The 16,225-nt window shown below is 34.6% G+C and overlaps 1 protein-coding gene and 1 long non-coding RNA gene across 5 annotated transcripts in view; one reads left to right on the top strand and one right to left on the bottom strand.

The window, feature by feature from the left end:
- Positions 1–320: 320 nt before the first annotated feature.
- LOC147839804 (uncharacterized) overlaps positions 321–16,225 on the bottom strand; it is a 32,675-nt gene continuing 16,770 nt past the window's right edge. Inside the window, exons 5-6 of one of the 3 annotated variants that reach the window (XR_015515213.1) lie at positions 5,777–5,901; positions 321–2,020 (exon numbers count right to left, since the gene is read on the bottom strand). This is a non-coding gene — a long non-coding RNA (uncharacterized LOC147839804). Of the gene's footprint in view, positions 2,021–5,776; positions 5,902–11,136 lie in introns of those variants that run through there. The other 2 variants (XR_015515212.1, XR_015515211.1) reach the window with 2 other exon arrangements.
- chrna5 (cholinergic receptor, nicotinic, alpha 5) overlaps positions 1,414–16,225 on the top strand; it is a 25,587-nt gene continuing 10,775 nt past the window's right edge. The window contains exons 1-6 of one of the 2 annotated variants that reach the window (XM_087292012.1): positions 1,414–1,500; positions 1,837–1,947; positions 13,204–13,355; positions 14,299–14,343; positions 14,460–14,569; positions 15,224–15,401. In XM_087292012.1, the coding sequence (XP_087148138.1) occupies positions 1,875–1,947; positions 13,204–13,355; positions 14,299–14,343; positions 14,460–14,569; positions 15,224–15,401 (558 nt within the window). In that variant the 5' untranslated portion in view covers positions 1,414–1,500; positions 1,837–1,874. 2 annotated transcript variants of the gene reach the window in all.

Raw genomic sequence — 16,225 nt, 5'->3', positions numbered from 1 at the left:
AGATCCTATTAGTCGACATCTTTCTGAGAGAATGTCATATGTTAAAGCTTTCTTTTTTTATAGTATCCATGGCCTGCAAGTGTAAAGTTATATTACACCTGCTCAATAAAAATTAGATGATTCATTACATTAATAAATCTAACTTAACTTGATAACTACCAGACACATCATTATAATAATGCCATTGTGGTTCAGTGGTCAGCACATTGTGTTGCAACGCCAGCGTCATGTGTTCAAACCTCATTTGAATCATTTTGTTTTTTGTGTGTTAATACGTATAATACTGTTTGGTAGGTGTAAATATTTTATTTTCATTTTTTGTGCGATCACCGTTACAAAGGAATGGATATCCATGAAGAATTTTGCACAGAACATATATCCAGATATAGTGATGTTTTATAGAATAGTGTTGGAGATTTAGCTACCCTTTAATGTTCTCATAATTATGAAAAGCATGTGAAGTTCTAAAGCAGCTGTTTCCTTGAAAAAGACGTGATAGTGTCATTAAAAACAATTGGAAATGACGTTATTTTAAAATAGTCAGTCGTGAACTAAGGTGGGCCGGTCTAAGGCTTGAAACTCCAGGGCTGAAAAGGAGTCCCACTCCGACCCTGCTCACCAGTCATGAGAAGGAGATGTTATGCACTGCATGAAGCAAATGGTGGTCACACCAGATACTGACTGGTTTTCTGGTCCAAAAAGGTCCAACCAAAAGGTTTTTGCTTTTCCCTTCCCCACTGGTTCCGCACAGTTCCCCTTCATCAACCAAAACCTCATCTTCAGCCTCAAGAAAGCTTCCCAAACTCAGATGAGGGTGAGTAATAATTCATAATTTCCACTATCCCTTTAATAATTAAATTATATTAATTTGTTACATTTTATAACACACCTTTCACATGTGGATATATGAACTTACATTAATAAACATGTTTACAGTCTGTGGTGATAATGGAAAAAGCAAAGTTATTATTTTCTGATTAAAATAATAAAGACCAAGACATGAATCATTTACACTGTGACAAGCGCATTAAGCAAATAGGGTCAATTTTCATGTTGATTTAATATTATAAATATTATGAATTTAATATGATAAATATATACTGTATGTTGTTATGACAGATTTACAATTTATGTTGTGTCATTTACGCTTTGTTCTTTATCAAGGAACTGTTCACTGTCAAAAAAAGGTTGAAGACCTCTGCTGTTTGCTCATTAGCATGTGTGCATGTTTTGAACAGGAGAGGGCAGACTTCACAAGATAATAGGGGGTTCATGGCTATGATTGGCTGTTTTATTCTGTGCGGGAAAATGCAAGGAGGGGTGGATCTGTCTTTTCTGGAGGAGGAGGAGGAGGTGGAGGAGGAGGAGGAGGAGGAGCGGGAGACCATGACGGTTGTATGTGTGTAAGCAGCCACACACATGCTGATTGGCATGGACACACGACAACCAAATGGAAAACAGACATTCTGAAGATTCCGCTCTCTTCCAGTCCATAATCCGGTAAGGAAATCAAAAGAAAGGAACAAGGGAGAGAATTGGAGAGAGACAATGGGTGTTTGCAGACTGATGAATGTGTGTGTAATCTCAGCAGACAGGTGGAGAAATTCATGCTTTGTCTGCTTGTGTAAAGGTGTGGATGATGCTGAACATGTAGTGATAATCTTGTCTGTGATTATAGTTTATGTATTTGGGATCACGCATGATAAAATGTGCAGAGGATGCTGCATGCAGGTGGATGTGCAGTATTTTCTCTGCTACTATGTACATGTTTAACATGCTTGTGAAAGATCAGTAGCAGATTGGCATGTATTAGTGTGTTATTATGGCTGTTTGCAGATCTTCTCTGTGGTTTTGCTGCTGCTGCTGATGGTATCATGGTAACAGCTCTCAGCTTGGTCAGAGCTCTCCTCCCGCTGGTCTGCTCTGCTGTCCTGTGCTCCGCTATAGGTGAGTGACTCTGACCTTGGCTCAACGCCACAGCAAACATCTGTTCCTGGGTGAGACTGAGATCTTACAAAACCTGCCAAGAACATGCCTGGGTCATATTTCAACTCATGGAAAGAAAGGAGAGATTATATAGAAAATCCTTATAAAGGAAAATATATAGAAAATATAATAAATCCTTGAAAATCCCTATAACCGCACTCCCCCAAAAACAGCTTAAACCAGTCTAGGCTCGTTATTTTGGTCATTTCCAGGCTGGTTTCCAGCCATTTCCAGCCTGGTCTTACCTGTTCAGGCTGGGGAAGGACCTAAATCCAGTTTTACCAGATTGGTTTAAACTGGACATAGCTGGTTTTGGCTGGGCTCCCAGCCTCGCTGGTCATCTCCCAGTCATCATTTATATGTTTTTTTATTATTATTTATATATATGTTATTATTATTATTTTTTTTTTATTATTAAAGAGTTTCTTACTAAGGATTATTAAGGATCTTATTAAGGTGTTTTCTGTTCTTTACACCAGCCCAGTAATTATGAACAAAAAATGGGAGCTCAAGTAAAAAAGTAAATAACATGGGAGCATGTTGAATTAAAAAAAAAAAAAAAAGGCAACTTAATTAGAAACAATGAGAGTTTTCACAATGCTGATTTTATCGATACATAGGAGGATTACTGCTGTATGGCATGACTCAGAATACAGGATTCCTGATAACTCTACAATACAAAACAATATAATATAATATAATATAATATAATATAATATAATATAATATAATATAATATAATATAATATAATATAATATAATATAATATAATATAATATAATATAATATAATAAAATATACTATAACAGAAAATAATGCAATATAATATAATAAAATATATTAAAATATAACATGATATAAAAATAAAATATAGTAAAATATAACATAAAATATAATATAATGACATAATAAAATATAATATAACAGAACATAATGCAATATAATATAATATAAGATAGTAAAATATAATATAATAAAATATAACATAATATAAAAATAAAATATAATAAAATATTACATAAAATATAATATAACATAACATAATGCAATATAATATAATATAATAAAATATAATATATTAAAATATAACGATATAAAATAAAATATAGTAAAATATAACATATAATATAATATAATATAATATAATATAATATAATATAATATAATAATTCATTCATTCATTTTCTTGTCGACTTAGACCCTTTATTAATCCATGGTCACCATAGCTGAATGAACCGCCAACTTATCCAGCACGTTTGTACACAGCAGATGCCCTTCCAGCAGCAACCCATCTCTGGGAAACATCCACACACACTCATTCACACTCATACACTATGGACAATTTAGCCTACCCAATTCACCTGCATGCAGTATGTCTTTGGACTATGAGAGAAAACCGGCGCACCCGGAGGAAACCCACTCGAACGCAGGGATAATAATATAATATAATATAATATAATATAATATAATATAATATAATATAATATAATATAATATAATATAATAATATAATATAATATAATATAATATAATATAATATAATATAATATAATATAATATAATAGTAATTAGGGTGCCGTTTGTCAGTGTGGATTTCCATGTCCTGCTTTAGTTATCAATAATTGGTTATTCATATTTCATCCCCTGAAGGGATACTTTTCATCTCTTCTAGTCTAATAGGATGTATTTCCTGTTTCTGATGTTACGTTAATGACAGATTTCCAAATTGCACATAAAAAGATATTTTACAATTTTCCTTCACATAGAATGGTTAGGGGCAACTTGGTGGCGCAGTAGGTAGTGCTGTCGCCTCACAGCAAGAAGGTTGCTGATTCGAGCTTCAGCTGGGTCAGTTGCCATTTCTGTGTGGAGATTGCATGTTAAATTGGGCATAGGCTAAATTGTCCGTGTGTATGAGTGTGACATGCTGGATAAGTTGGCGGTTCATTCCGCTGGGGCGACTCTGAAAAGAAAACGTATGAATTAATGAATAGAATGGTTAGTAATTAGGTGTAAGTTTAATAATATTTTTTGATTTAATGAAACACTGCTTATTTCATTAAACAACACTCTCCTAACAGCCTTTGTAAACACTATTCATTCATAACATAAGTTAAGAAATGTATTGAAAACACTGAAGTCTCTAGGTATATGAAATAATTTATTAAAAAAAAGATATTACCACTGTTTGTTGTATTTTCATTCATTTTTCTTCCACTTAGTCCCTTATTTATCAGGGGTTGCCATAGCAGAATGAGCCGCCAGCTATTCCAGTATATGTTTTACGCACGTACAGCTGCAACCCAGAACTGGTAAACACCCATACACTCTCATTCACACACACTCATACACTACGGGCAATTTAGTTCATCCAATTCACCTATTAAGCATGTGTTTGGATTGTGGGGGAAACTGGAGCACCAGAAGTAAACCCACATGACCACAGAACATGCAAACTCCACACAGAAATGTCAACTGGCCCAGCTGGGACTCTAATTGTTGTATATAATATAATATAATATAATATAATATAATATAATATAATATAATATAATATAATATAGTATAATATAATATAATATAATAAATTATAATATAATATAATAACTAATTAGGGTGCCATTTGCCTGTGGATTCCCGTGTCTCTGCTTTTGTTACCATTAAGTAGTTATTCCTATTTCTTCCCCTGAAGGGATACTTTTTATCTAGTCTGATGGGATGCATTTCCTATTTCCGACATTATGATGATGTAAGTTTTTTAACTTGCACATGGAAAGATATTTTACACTTTTCCCAATATAGAATGGTTTAGTAACTGGCTGAAATTGTTAATAAATTACAGGTCAACAGCTTTATGACATTTATATTTACATTTACAAAAAAAATAATGCTCATTTCAATAGAGATTACTCAACAGTCATTTGTGAACACCATTTATTAATAACATCTTTATATTTTAAAGCTTAGAGTAAACACTGCAGTTTCCAAGCATATAAAACAATTCATAAAAGATAAAATTTCATTATGAATATGATACTTTTGTGTGGTATTGCTGCACACATATTATTGCCATTGTTTATAATACTGTATAATATAATATAATATAATATAATATAATATTATATAATATTATATAATATAATACTTTATTTTGATTTAAATATCAATTTATTGTCAGTTTTTAAATGAAATGTGACTGATTCACTAAGTGTTTATACAACAGCTTCCTTTTCTGTCCCTCTCTGTGAGACCATCACAGTGACAGAGAGATAAAGATCACACTCAGAAAATGGATTGTCTTCTCTATTTTAGTCACTGAGAGGCTAGATCATCCGGACTGGACAAAGACATCTTTTTTTATATACACTGTTAGACTTTGCAGCAGAGTTACAGTTATTTACTGAAACAATGTGCAGTAAACTACCACATACGTACTTTACAGTGAATTACTGTAATATGCACTGCACTGTGGATGATTTAAAAACTTTTATAGTGATTTACTGCATTTTAAGAGTTTGCGGTATTCTAGTGTAATCAAAGTGATGAGGTAGACTACTGCTACTGTAGGTAAAGACAAAAATCCTCAATTAACATCTTTGATCACTCAATTTATTTAAAATAGTTTGATGAATAAAAACAACAAAGGCTCATTTTATAAACGTACCCCTACATTTCTGGAGATCACAAATTATGTAGCCAGAGGAACATATATCAGCATTTCGTCTTTAAAACGAACACTACTTGGCGGTCTGACACCGTACCTTTTCGCACTTATCAGCTGTCTGCTTACCTCTATATGAACGGCTTTTCTACTGTTAGCAGTTTGTCGAGTGGCTTGTCGCATACGTCGGAGGATTTAGGAAGCAGAGCGTAGTTGACCGTGATGACGGAGTTTGAGTCTGGTGAAGAACGGTTCTAGAAAGCAGGTAAGACAAAAACAAAAGACAAAAAAGGAAACAAACAACTATATCACAGGGTAAGAATATGGTAAAATCTTCAAATGTGGTAAAAATCAGGCTGCCGTGAGGACTTTTCTTTTTCTAGATTTTCTTTCGAAAACACTGTCTGTTGGGTTTAGGGAAGTGGGTGGGCGCTGGTCAATCGATGCTTATGAAAACACTATTAGTTGGGTTTAGGGAAGGGGCTGGGTGGGGGATCGGTCAGTCGGTTGATCAGTCAGTCAGTCAGTCAATCAAGTGGATTTATGAAAGAAGACCAGGCACTCATGAGAAAAATTTAAGAACTCAAACACTGGTGGATTTGCGAAAACAAATATTAAAAAAATACGCGCCTCCTGGGATGTATTTGGCACTCTCCAGAAATGTATATATGGGTACGTAATCAGAATAAGCCTGGGTTGAATGAAAATTATTTTTGTAAACCTTTTAAAACTAAATAATAACAATGAATACTGTTGCAGATGACCTTGTCATATGTTTGGATTTTATTAAATGCAACAGTAAATACTAAAAATAAATATTTTACTTTTTATTCTATATAAAATAAATATTTTTTTTATGAAAATAAATAACAGTAAAAGTATTGTAAAAATTGTTATGGTAAAGGGCATTTTACTATAAAAGGAAGTTGTGGTAGGGCTATTTTACTGTAAAATTTAATTGCGGTAGGTCCCTGCTACTGTAAAACTCATTTACAGGTAAGTTACTGTAAAGGAGCAGTTGCTTACAGCAATGCTGCCAGTAAGTTATCATGAAAAAAAAAAGTCTAACAGTGTACTATCAGGCTACAAACTGGATGCTGCACATTTAATAAGTGATCGCAAAAACACAATTTATAAATCAAGTGCAAAACAGCACACCTGTGAATTTAGTCGTTTCCCAAAATATGTTGTTTCGGAGCACTTATGTGTAACAGCTGAGAATAAAATACGTTTTTTAAGGTGAAACTTTCGATTACAATCTGTGGACAAAGTTCACCTCAAAGATGTAATATCTAGCAGACCATTCCAGTTCAAATGACATTTTAAAGCACTCTTGAGGAAATAATTCATCTTGTCTTCTCCCTTGGGGTCATAGCATTGTCACATTGAAAAAAGTGAAAAATGTGTGCTGTTAGATGGTGTTTTTTATTTATTGGTATATATATTGGATAAACCAATATATATGGTATTTGTTTGTGCATTTATACTTTGCATTTTAAGAAGTAATTTAACAAAAATGTGAAAAAGTGTTCTTTGAAGACTACTGTAATATCAGCAAGAAAGCCGTTTCAGATCATTTTAAAGAGAGAGCTGACCCAAAAAGGATCATTTACTTACTATCTACTCACCCTCAAGTGGTTCCAAACCTTTATGAGTTTCTTTCTTATGTTGAATATTAATGAAGACATATTGAAGAAAGCAGTAAACAATGACTATGTTTCCATGGTCATCAGTAATCAAATTATTTATCCTAATTTGAATAAAATTCAATCAAGACTGAATTACAGGGCGTCTATGATGAAAACAAACTTTTGTAAGCTGTTTAGCCAGGACTGTGTGTAGGTATAGTGCAGGCGTGTCAAACTCAATTCCTGAAGGGCCGCAGCCCTGCAAAGTTTAGTTCCAACCCTGCTCCAACACACTTACCTGTAGGTTTTAAACAAGCCTGAAGGACTCAATTAGTTTGATCAGGTGTGTTTAATTAGTGTTGGAACTAAACTGTGCAGAGCTGCGGCCCTTTTGGAAGTGAGTTTGACACCTGTGGTATAGTGGGATACTGGAGTGATATAAACACAATAAGTCTCTCTTTTTTTTGTTCCTGGCGTTAAAAATAGCATCCAAATTTCTCCTATTTTAAGGCCCATCGCAACGTGACGTAGGAGTACGGTTTCCCTGCCAACTGAATTGATTAACATGTCTTTGTAGACATGTGATATCATATCAACAAGACAGGACGTGCGCAAAGTAACCAGGATTAAAAGATCTGTTCAGCTCTCTGTGATCATCTGCACTTCAAGAATGAGTTTTTCAAGTTTAAAACATTTTAAAACAGTGCATGTTTGTAATAAAGACAGTAAATTCATCCCCACAGCTACATGTCAGTACGATTATAAAAGAAAATCTCTGTTTGTGGACTTAAATCAGGTTTATTTAGTAAATAGCATAATGGATTTCCATGAAGCAGTCCATATTAATGTGTATCCTGTCCTATTTGCTGTGCGAAAACAGTGCAAAGCTGTGTACTTTAAAACGACAATGTGTGTTACTCGTCATTGCAGAAAGGCTTGAATTAACTCCAGAACAAATACATCAAATAACCATTGGGAAAGTTTTTTCTGTAGTAAGGGAGATCTGCTTCATTCTTGTCTGTCACTGTGATGTTTATCTAGCGATAAAACAGCGATATCTATGGCTGTGACATGCATGTGGGAATGGCTGGCGGGGAGAACCAGCAGACGAAAACAAGTAAAACAGGTTTGTAACAAGTAAAGTGTGAGTAAACGATGACAGGATTTTCATTTTGGGTGAAAGATCCCTTTATTAAGCTATGATCTTTATGTTCACCCACACCGATTATCACTTCATGAGAGAGTCCAGGTCAGATATAACAGTGTGACTGGAGGATTAATGCATGTTCTAATCAGTCCTGCATTGATTAAGGGAGACCAAAACCACAGATATTGATCAATGGGGAAACAGGCTGAAACTGGAAAACCATCTGCAGTTGTCTGTGAAATGACCAGTCGAAGAACATCAAGATTTATAAGCACAGAAACCGAGCTTTGGGGAGAGGATAAAATTGCAAAAACCAATCAATAGCTAAATATAGCGCTAAAGAATAGGCACTGAATACATAAATCAATAAATGCCATTTAGGCCTTACCACACTTTTTATAAGATAAATGCAGTACCGTGGCCAACAACCTCCATTTTAGACAGAAATGAGAAAAAAAGACTCTTGGAGTGTTTTATAGCTTCTGGGTCAAATCATTCCCTTGAATGTCAGTGAAGCTAAATGATGGATTCTATCTTATATTACATCCACCTAAAACAAGTTTATATTTGGTTTAGATTCAAAGCAGGTTTGAGTGTCTAGTACAGGGATGGGCAAACTTGATCCTCGAGGGCCGGTGTCCCTGCAGAGATGTGTTCCAACACTAGTCAAACACACCTGAACAAACTAATCAGTGTCTTCAAGATCACTTGAACTCTATAGGGAGGTCTGTTTGAATAGGGTTGGAGCTAAACTATGCAGGACACTGGCCCTCCAGGATCAAGTTTGCCCACACCTGGTCTAGTACATGCATCATGACTTAAAAAAAAAAAAACACACAAAATTACTCAAATTTACTAAAACAATCAATAATAAGATGCGATGCACTAAACATTCTAAGCACACCAGTGATTGTACGCTCCAGAAAACAGCCGGTGCTGATCACATCGGTGTTATTGTACGTGTCAAAGGGTTAAAAGTGTGTTCATTTTGTTCTTTTATTATTCAGCGATTCCTCTGCGTACCACAAGACAAAAGCCGGTCCGTGTACCACTAGTGGTACGTGTACCACAGTTTGAGAACCACTGCTCTAAAACATGTAAATAGCTAATTTTACATGGCTAATTTAGTAAATTATAATTGTAAAAAGGCTAATTTTACAAGTCATCATATAGGGTTAAACAGTTAAATTTGACAATATTTAAATTCATTCAGCCGATCTTCTGTCTGGTGGAAGAACATTTAGCTTAGCTTAGCATAGGTCATTAGATCAGATTAGATTATTTATATCTTGCTCAAAAAAACAAAACAAAAGACTTTCTATTTATAGAGCCCTCTATTGTGGGTTCTTAAAATTACCTGCAACATAGCTCTAAGTGAATGAAAACATCCATCTGATGTTTAAATCTGAAAGTGCACCTTGTTTAGAAATATCGATTTTGTAATAAAAGATTCGACTCAGTCTCGTTTAAATGATTCATTGTTCATCCCGGATCTTTTGTTCCTGTTCATATTGACGTCGACATGAAACAATACCAAATATTAAGTGCCGGATCCGGTAAAACGTGAACGTGCCTTTCCCTTTAATCTCTAGCAGAGTGCATGGGTGTGTAGGACTGATCGGGACTGAAGATGAGTGAACATTAAAAAGTGAACATTCTGGTGATTAATGCAATAATCTACCCTGCAATGGGGGATTCATCTGCCATTTGTTAAAGGAAGGCTCAGAAAAGACTATTGTTGTATGGGACTTTGTCAGAGCTTGACAGGAACTTTTTTAGTACACAGTTCATGGATCAGGTTTTTCCTCCAGTTCACAAGTGTAAGTGCGATTAAAATGGTTACCGATGCTTGCAAATTATGTATTCAATACTGTTTTGTTACTTGCAATCACTCCACGCGACTCTTATTGTATCTAGTTAACTCTATATTTTATCATATCGCATCTAAAGCCATTTTGAAAACGTGAAGCGTGCTGCTTGCTTTATAAATTTAAATGCGTTTGTATACTCGCAATCCAGTTGTTTGTCATTGCTGTGGCCACCATTAGCTGTTCCTACACACGTGTGGTGGTCAAGTTTCAGAATAGTTCAGCTTTTGTCACTGTGTTGATTAATACTGAATGTGTGTCACTGTTTTTACTTATGGTTAACAATAGAGCAATAGGCTGGTGTTTAACTGCATTGGACTCACACATATACTCTGCATGCACTCAGGATCTCTCTTGCGCTCAACACAGTGGACCAATCGCAACAGACTGGGTCATCGACCCAATCAGCGGAGATTAGCATCACGCTAAGAAGGGGTTTGGGATAAAATTAATCGCTGAACAAATCATACGGGAGTCACTGGGATAATTAGGTACAAATAAATGCATATTATAAGACAATGAAAGAGTTTTTGACTCTGCATGCACATCAGCCTGTTATTGGAGACCTCCAAAACCAAAATATGACCTTTTAAAATGCATAATAGGGGCTCTTTAAAACTTGACCCTTCTGTAGTTACATTGTGTAATAAGAAATTGAAAAATAAAATGTTTTCTAGGTCGATTTGGCTAAATTTTGGCATAATAATCAAGGGACTTGATCAATGATATTAGTATGGTTCCTAGCCATACTGGCCTAGAAAATAGCGAGTTTTCATTTTCCGTTGGTCTTATAACACAATATAGCTAAAGAATAGTTTTTTGTTTTTTTTGGATAACTCTTTTTTTGGACTTTTTGGGGGCGAGATGCTAATGGTCTAATCCGATTCAATGATATCTAAGCTAAAAGTGCTTCTGCAAGACCAAGAGATCAGCTGAACAAATTCAAAAAAGCTCAACTGTTTAACTTTCGGTGACTTGTAAAATGAGGCTTCCTTTATGAATAAATAAAAAAGCAATGTCCTAATATTGTGGAAAAAGTGAATAAAATAGATTAAACGCCAGTCTATTCATAATGTGCACGCATACCGTGTTAAATTTAACAACATGGGTATGACAAACTCGAATGTGCTTAAGCATTCATTAGCACATGAAAAGAAGGATTGGATGCATGAAGGTACTGCATATGTTAAGCATTTTAAATCAGTCTCCTGTGAGGTCCCATTTAATCCAATATGCTTTGTGTGGATGCAGCTGTCTACGTAGGCAGTAGCGCAGTATTGGAACAAAGCTATAGAGTATAAAACACCACAGTGAAGATCATCTTTCTTACCACCGCTGGTAACATTACCCAGATCATGTAAACCAATTTCACACAGAAATTCATAAATCTCCATTCAAGTCTAGCCGCCCCCGAAGAGATGAGCACGTGTCCAGCAAATCACGTTGAGTTCTCCCTTGTGTCTCAGGCTGTGGAGGTCCTGAGCGGCAAATCTGATCAGGAAGTTGGCATTATAGCAGCAGCTGCTGAAGATCCAATAACAACGCCGTTTGGGCTTCATTAAACTCTGTTATATGGTGCGCGCACATGCAGTGTCTTACTCATAAAATATTACAGTAATAATATTACAATTTCCAGTAAGAGTGTAAGAAATTACTAAGAATAATTACTATTCATAAAATGTCGTGTTACTGTGTTTTGTCAGCCGTAATCCTGATTTAAACTCAACAATTTTAAAATCCCTAAATTCATTTCCATAGATTTCATGACTTCCAAATACATGTGACATAATCACTGCAGCAAGCTAGCTTGGCAGATGGAAATATTAAGGAGCAGGAATTCACTAAACCAGTTGACTGGAGAATATCCATTGTGTCCTATTTGTCAAACCTCAATAATACTAAGGCACATTCTTGTCTTTCAAAAGGTAGTAATACCAGGAGGCACAATTAGGTTCTGGAATTGTTATCCTGGAAGACTAAGTGGAGTACCACTCTCAGTGCTTCCTTGCCTCCAAGGACTGAAGTGTTCCAGCCTTCAAAATAGGAGGGCAACTTCCATTAAAACCAATTAAAAAAATAGCCCTACTAGATGCATGCTGACTAAGGTCCCATTCACACGGCCACAGTTTTAGGTCAATCCACAAAAATGTAATATAGTTTCCTATTACTTGTGCTGTCAGTGCCCTGAAACAAATGTTTTGTATAATAGGCTACAGAGTAGAACAATTTCAAAAGACAGAAAATATACATAAATAGACATAAAACTTTTATATTCTGCAAAAAAAAAAAAAAAAAAAAAAAAATAATTTCCATCTGAAATAGTTAGAGGTGGAAATGGTGTGAATTGTTACTTAAAGAGATTTAAAGAGAAAATTCTGTCATCATTTACTTTTTTCAGACCTTTATGTATTTCTTTATTCTGTAAAAAACAAAGGAAGAAATTTCGAATTCCATACAGGGAAAGTCAAAGGTTAGAGATTTTCAGCTTTCTTCAAAATAACTTTGTTTGTCTTCAACAGAAGAAAAAAACCTCATAAAGGTTTGAGACCACTTGAGGGTGAGTAGACAGTAAATTGTCATTGTTGGGAGATCTCTTTAGTGTTACTATTGCAGCCTTCATTCTATGCCTACATCAGGGCAGCCCAAGCTCTAAGATTTCCTGATACTCCTTATAAGGATTAATTATATTGATCTGAATTGTGTTTGTCGTCACTAAAAGGGGCAGGTGCAAGGTTGTTACAAAACCTATATGTCTTGAGTGCGATCAATATGCTCATTGATGAAATGTCATGCCTTTATAAGCCCTGTGGTTCTTGTGTCTGGGACTTTTGCCATCTGATTACTGTTGTTTAGTGTCCCAGTCGGTTCTAACTGAATGTAAGAGATTAACATGAAGTCAATGTTTTCCTCAAGGTCCTCCTATGTTGTCCTCCTATGCCAAGACTGAAGACAAGCTGTTTAAACATCTCTTCAGCAACTACCAGAAATGGGTGAGACCAATCGAAGATCTAAACACAACTATTCAAGTAAAGTTTGGCCTGGCAATTTCCCAGCTGGTGGATGTGGTGAGTGATCCTAAAACAGCATTCTCATACAAAAGCGTCATAATATAATTATATTTGAACATATTTTAAACGAGAATTTTTTTTTACAGTCCATTTCCGCATGTTCATACTTTGTTTTTATCATAGTCATTACCTAGACTGGGTTAGTGTGATTTTAACAAATGGGACATGTTACTGGATCAACATCTATGGTAATCCTAGAACAATTTTCCAATCAAATTTAAGAGATGTGTTTACAGTTTTAGTTTATGCTTACAGTTAGAATAACATGCTTCTACATCATTAGCCACATTTCCAGCCACCTATTTAATGCACAGTTTGGAGTATTGAATAACAAAACACTGGATGGAAATGATGAGTAGAATAACCTTTTTTCTGATAAGAAACAATGTGCATAATGCAAATGCATTTACTGAAATTACAGCATCAAAAAAAAAGTCATGTGATCTTGCTTCAGCTGATCATGTGACAACGAAATTGGCTGAAAGTGGTAGTTATGTTTGGGTGGACGATGAGGTTCAAACAGGGCGTTATTTGCAAATGTTTTATGCAATATTCCAGTTTTGCGCATAAATTTAATTTGCATCTTTGGATGGAACATGACTACTGCTTTGCAACTATTAACCCCCTCTGATTTTGTGAATAATATACAGTTAGGGTTAAGTTAAGGGGTAGAGATTAGGTATGGATTACATTTTTGAAAAGGAATGATGTTTCAGAATCAACATGTAAATGCACAATTGTGTCCTACTTAGCAAAATCACACCCACCACACAAACTGGGTACTAACCTACCTAGTATACATTGTAACATAAAAAATAGAGTAAAATAGAGTGCAACCAAATTTATTGTTAGCCATGTTTGTGGGTAACATAGAAATATGGTTAGGGTAAAAAAAAAAAAAAGGTAAATTACTAGTAATAATTGAGATTTTCTTGAATAGGATGAGAAGAACCAGCTGATGACGACCAATGTGTGGATGAAGCAGGTAAAGCAGTACTTAATAATCCAGTAATATTTTTCTTATGTGGTTCTGGTAGTATTTTGTTAAAGAGTTTCTTAAGTTTTGTTTGTGTGAGACAAATCAATCTCTTTCACATTCAGGAATGGACAGACTTGAAGCTCAGATGGGATCCGGATCATTACCTGGGCATCACCTCTATCAGGGTGCCTTCAGACTCCATCTGGATTCCTGACATTGTGCTCTATGACAAGTATGTGGTGTTAGAAAGTTTATAAGTCACACTGCGATTTGTCAGTTAGTGCACATAATAATATTAAGCAGCAAAATTCAGACACAAAATTGTGGGGAAATTGAGGAATATACAGTTGAAGTCAAAATTATTATTTAAAATTAAATTTTTTTTTTCAAATATTTTACATATGACGTTTAACAGAGCAAGGAACTTTTCACTGTATTTTCTATAATATTTTTTCATGTCTGGAGAATGTCTTATTTGTTTTATTCTGAATTTTTAAACATATTTAAAAACTATTTTGAGGTCAATATTATTAGCCCAATTAAGCTATTTTTTTCTATTGTCTACAGAACAAATGATCGTTCTGAATTTTCAAATTACCCTGACTTACCTATATCTTGTATATGTTCATAATATTCAGAGTTTAGACATGTTAAAAACATTGCAATTATGAATAGATAATTGTTCAGACTGTCATTTTAATAGGTCAGTTTTTATTTACTATTGACTCCAGCTCCCTTGAAGAAAATATAAACAAATCATTTGTATATGTAAACAAAACATTACATTTTGCAATGTTGAAAAGCTACACTGAAAAATACAGACATGTTAATTTAGCACAGTGTTAATTTTGGAGCCTGTCTATATCTCATGGTTGATTGATTGCAGTGCAGATGGTAATTTCGAGGCCACCGTGACAAAAGCAGTGGTGAGATTTGATGGCACAATCTCCTGGACTCCTCCTGCCAACTATAAATCTGCCTGCACCATTGATGTGACCTTCTTCCCCTTTGACCTTCAAAACTGCTCCATGAAGTTCGGTTCTTGGACCTATGATGGCTCCCAGGTATGTTTTCAATTATTATTAGACACCAAAAGCCAAATTCATGTTGTTTCTAAAAAAAAATTAGTTTGTTACCTTTTTTATTTATTTAAGTCGATTAAACATAAAACAAATAAATCGTCCAAAAGAAAACTATAATGTAAAATGAGCCTTTTTTTTAAATGGACTGTTTCTTTAGCCCTTATGCAGTTACATTCAACACAGGCTCATTCTGAAAACATAGTCCAACTGTAGGCCTATATATGTTTCTGGAGATTGCGAGTTATGTAGTCAGAAGTACGAATGGCTGCACTTCATCTTTAAAACGAATGGTAAGGGGCAGTATGACGCCGTTTCTTTTCATGCTTACCTGCCAGTGTTGGGAAAGCTACTTGAAAAATGTAGTGAGCTAAGCTATTAGCTACTCTACCTATAATGTGGCTTATCCACACTTAAAGCTACCCTCTGAGAAATGTAGCAAGCTAAGCTAAAAGCTACTTAGCAAAATTAGCTTAGCTACATCTAAGCTATTTTTTGCAATTTTCATTTTTAATCAATGCAACTTAAAACCAAGTCAGTCATATCTTTTCGTGATCAATAAAACTGTCAATGAAACATATGAGGCTTAATTGTTCAGTTTAATTATTTACTGTAAACAATATGCTTTACTAAACAGAAACACATTATAGTATATAACAGCTAAAACTAAAAATCTAATAAAACCAGGTGTTACACATTTAAAATACCATAGTAATTTAGTAAATGGAAATATTTAGGAATGAGCATTAAATTGTATACTTATTTCTATTTATTTACAACTCTTCATTAATGAATTACACTACATGACT

Source organism: Danio rerio, chromosome 18 (assembly GCF_052040795.2).
Source record: "Danio rerio strain M-AB ecotype USA chromosome 18, GRCz13ab, whole genome shotgun sequence".
NCBI classification, from domain to species: domain Eukaryota; kingdom Metazoa; phylum Chordata; class Actinopteri; order Cypriniformes; family Danionidae; genus Danio; species Danio rerio.
The sequence above is the reverse complement of the archived record's forward strand: the minus strand, read 5'-3'. Positions and strand labels throughout refer to the sequence as shown.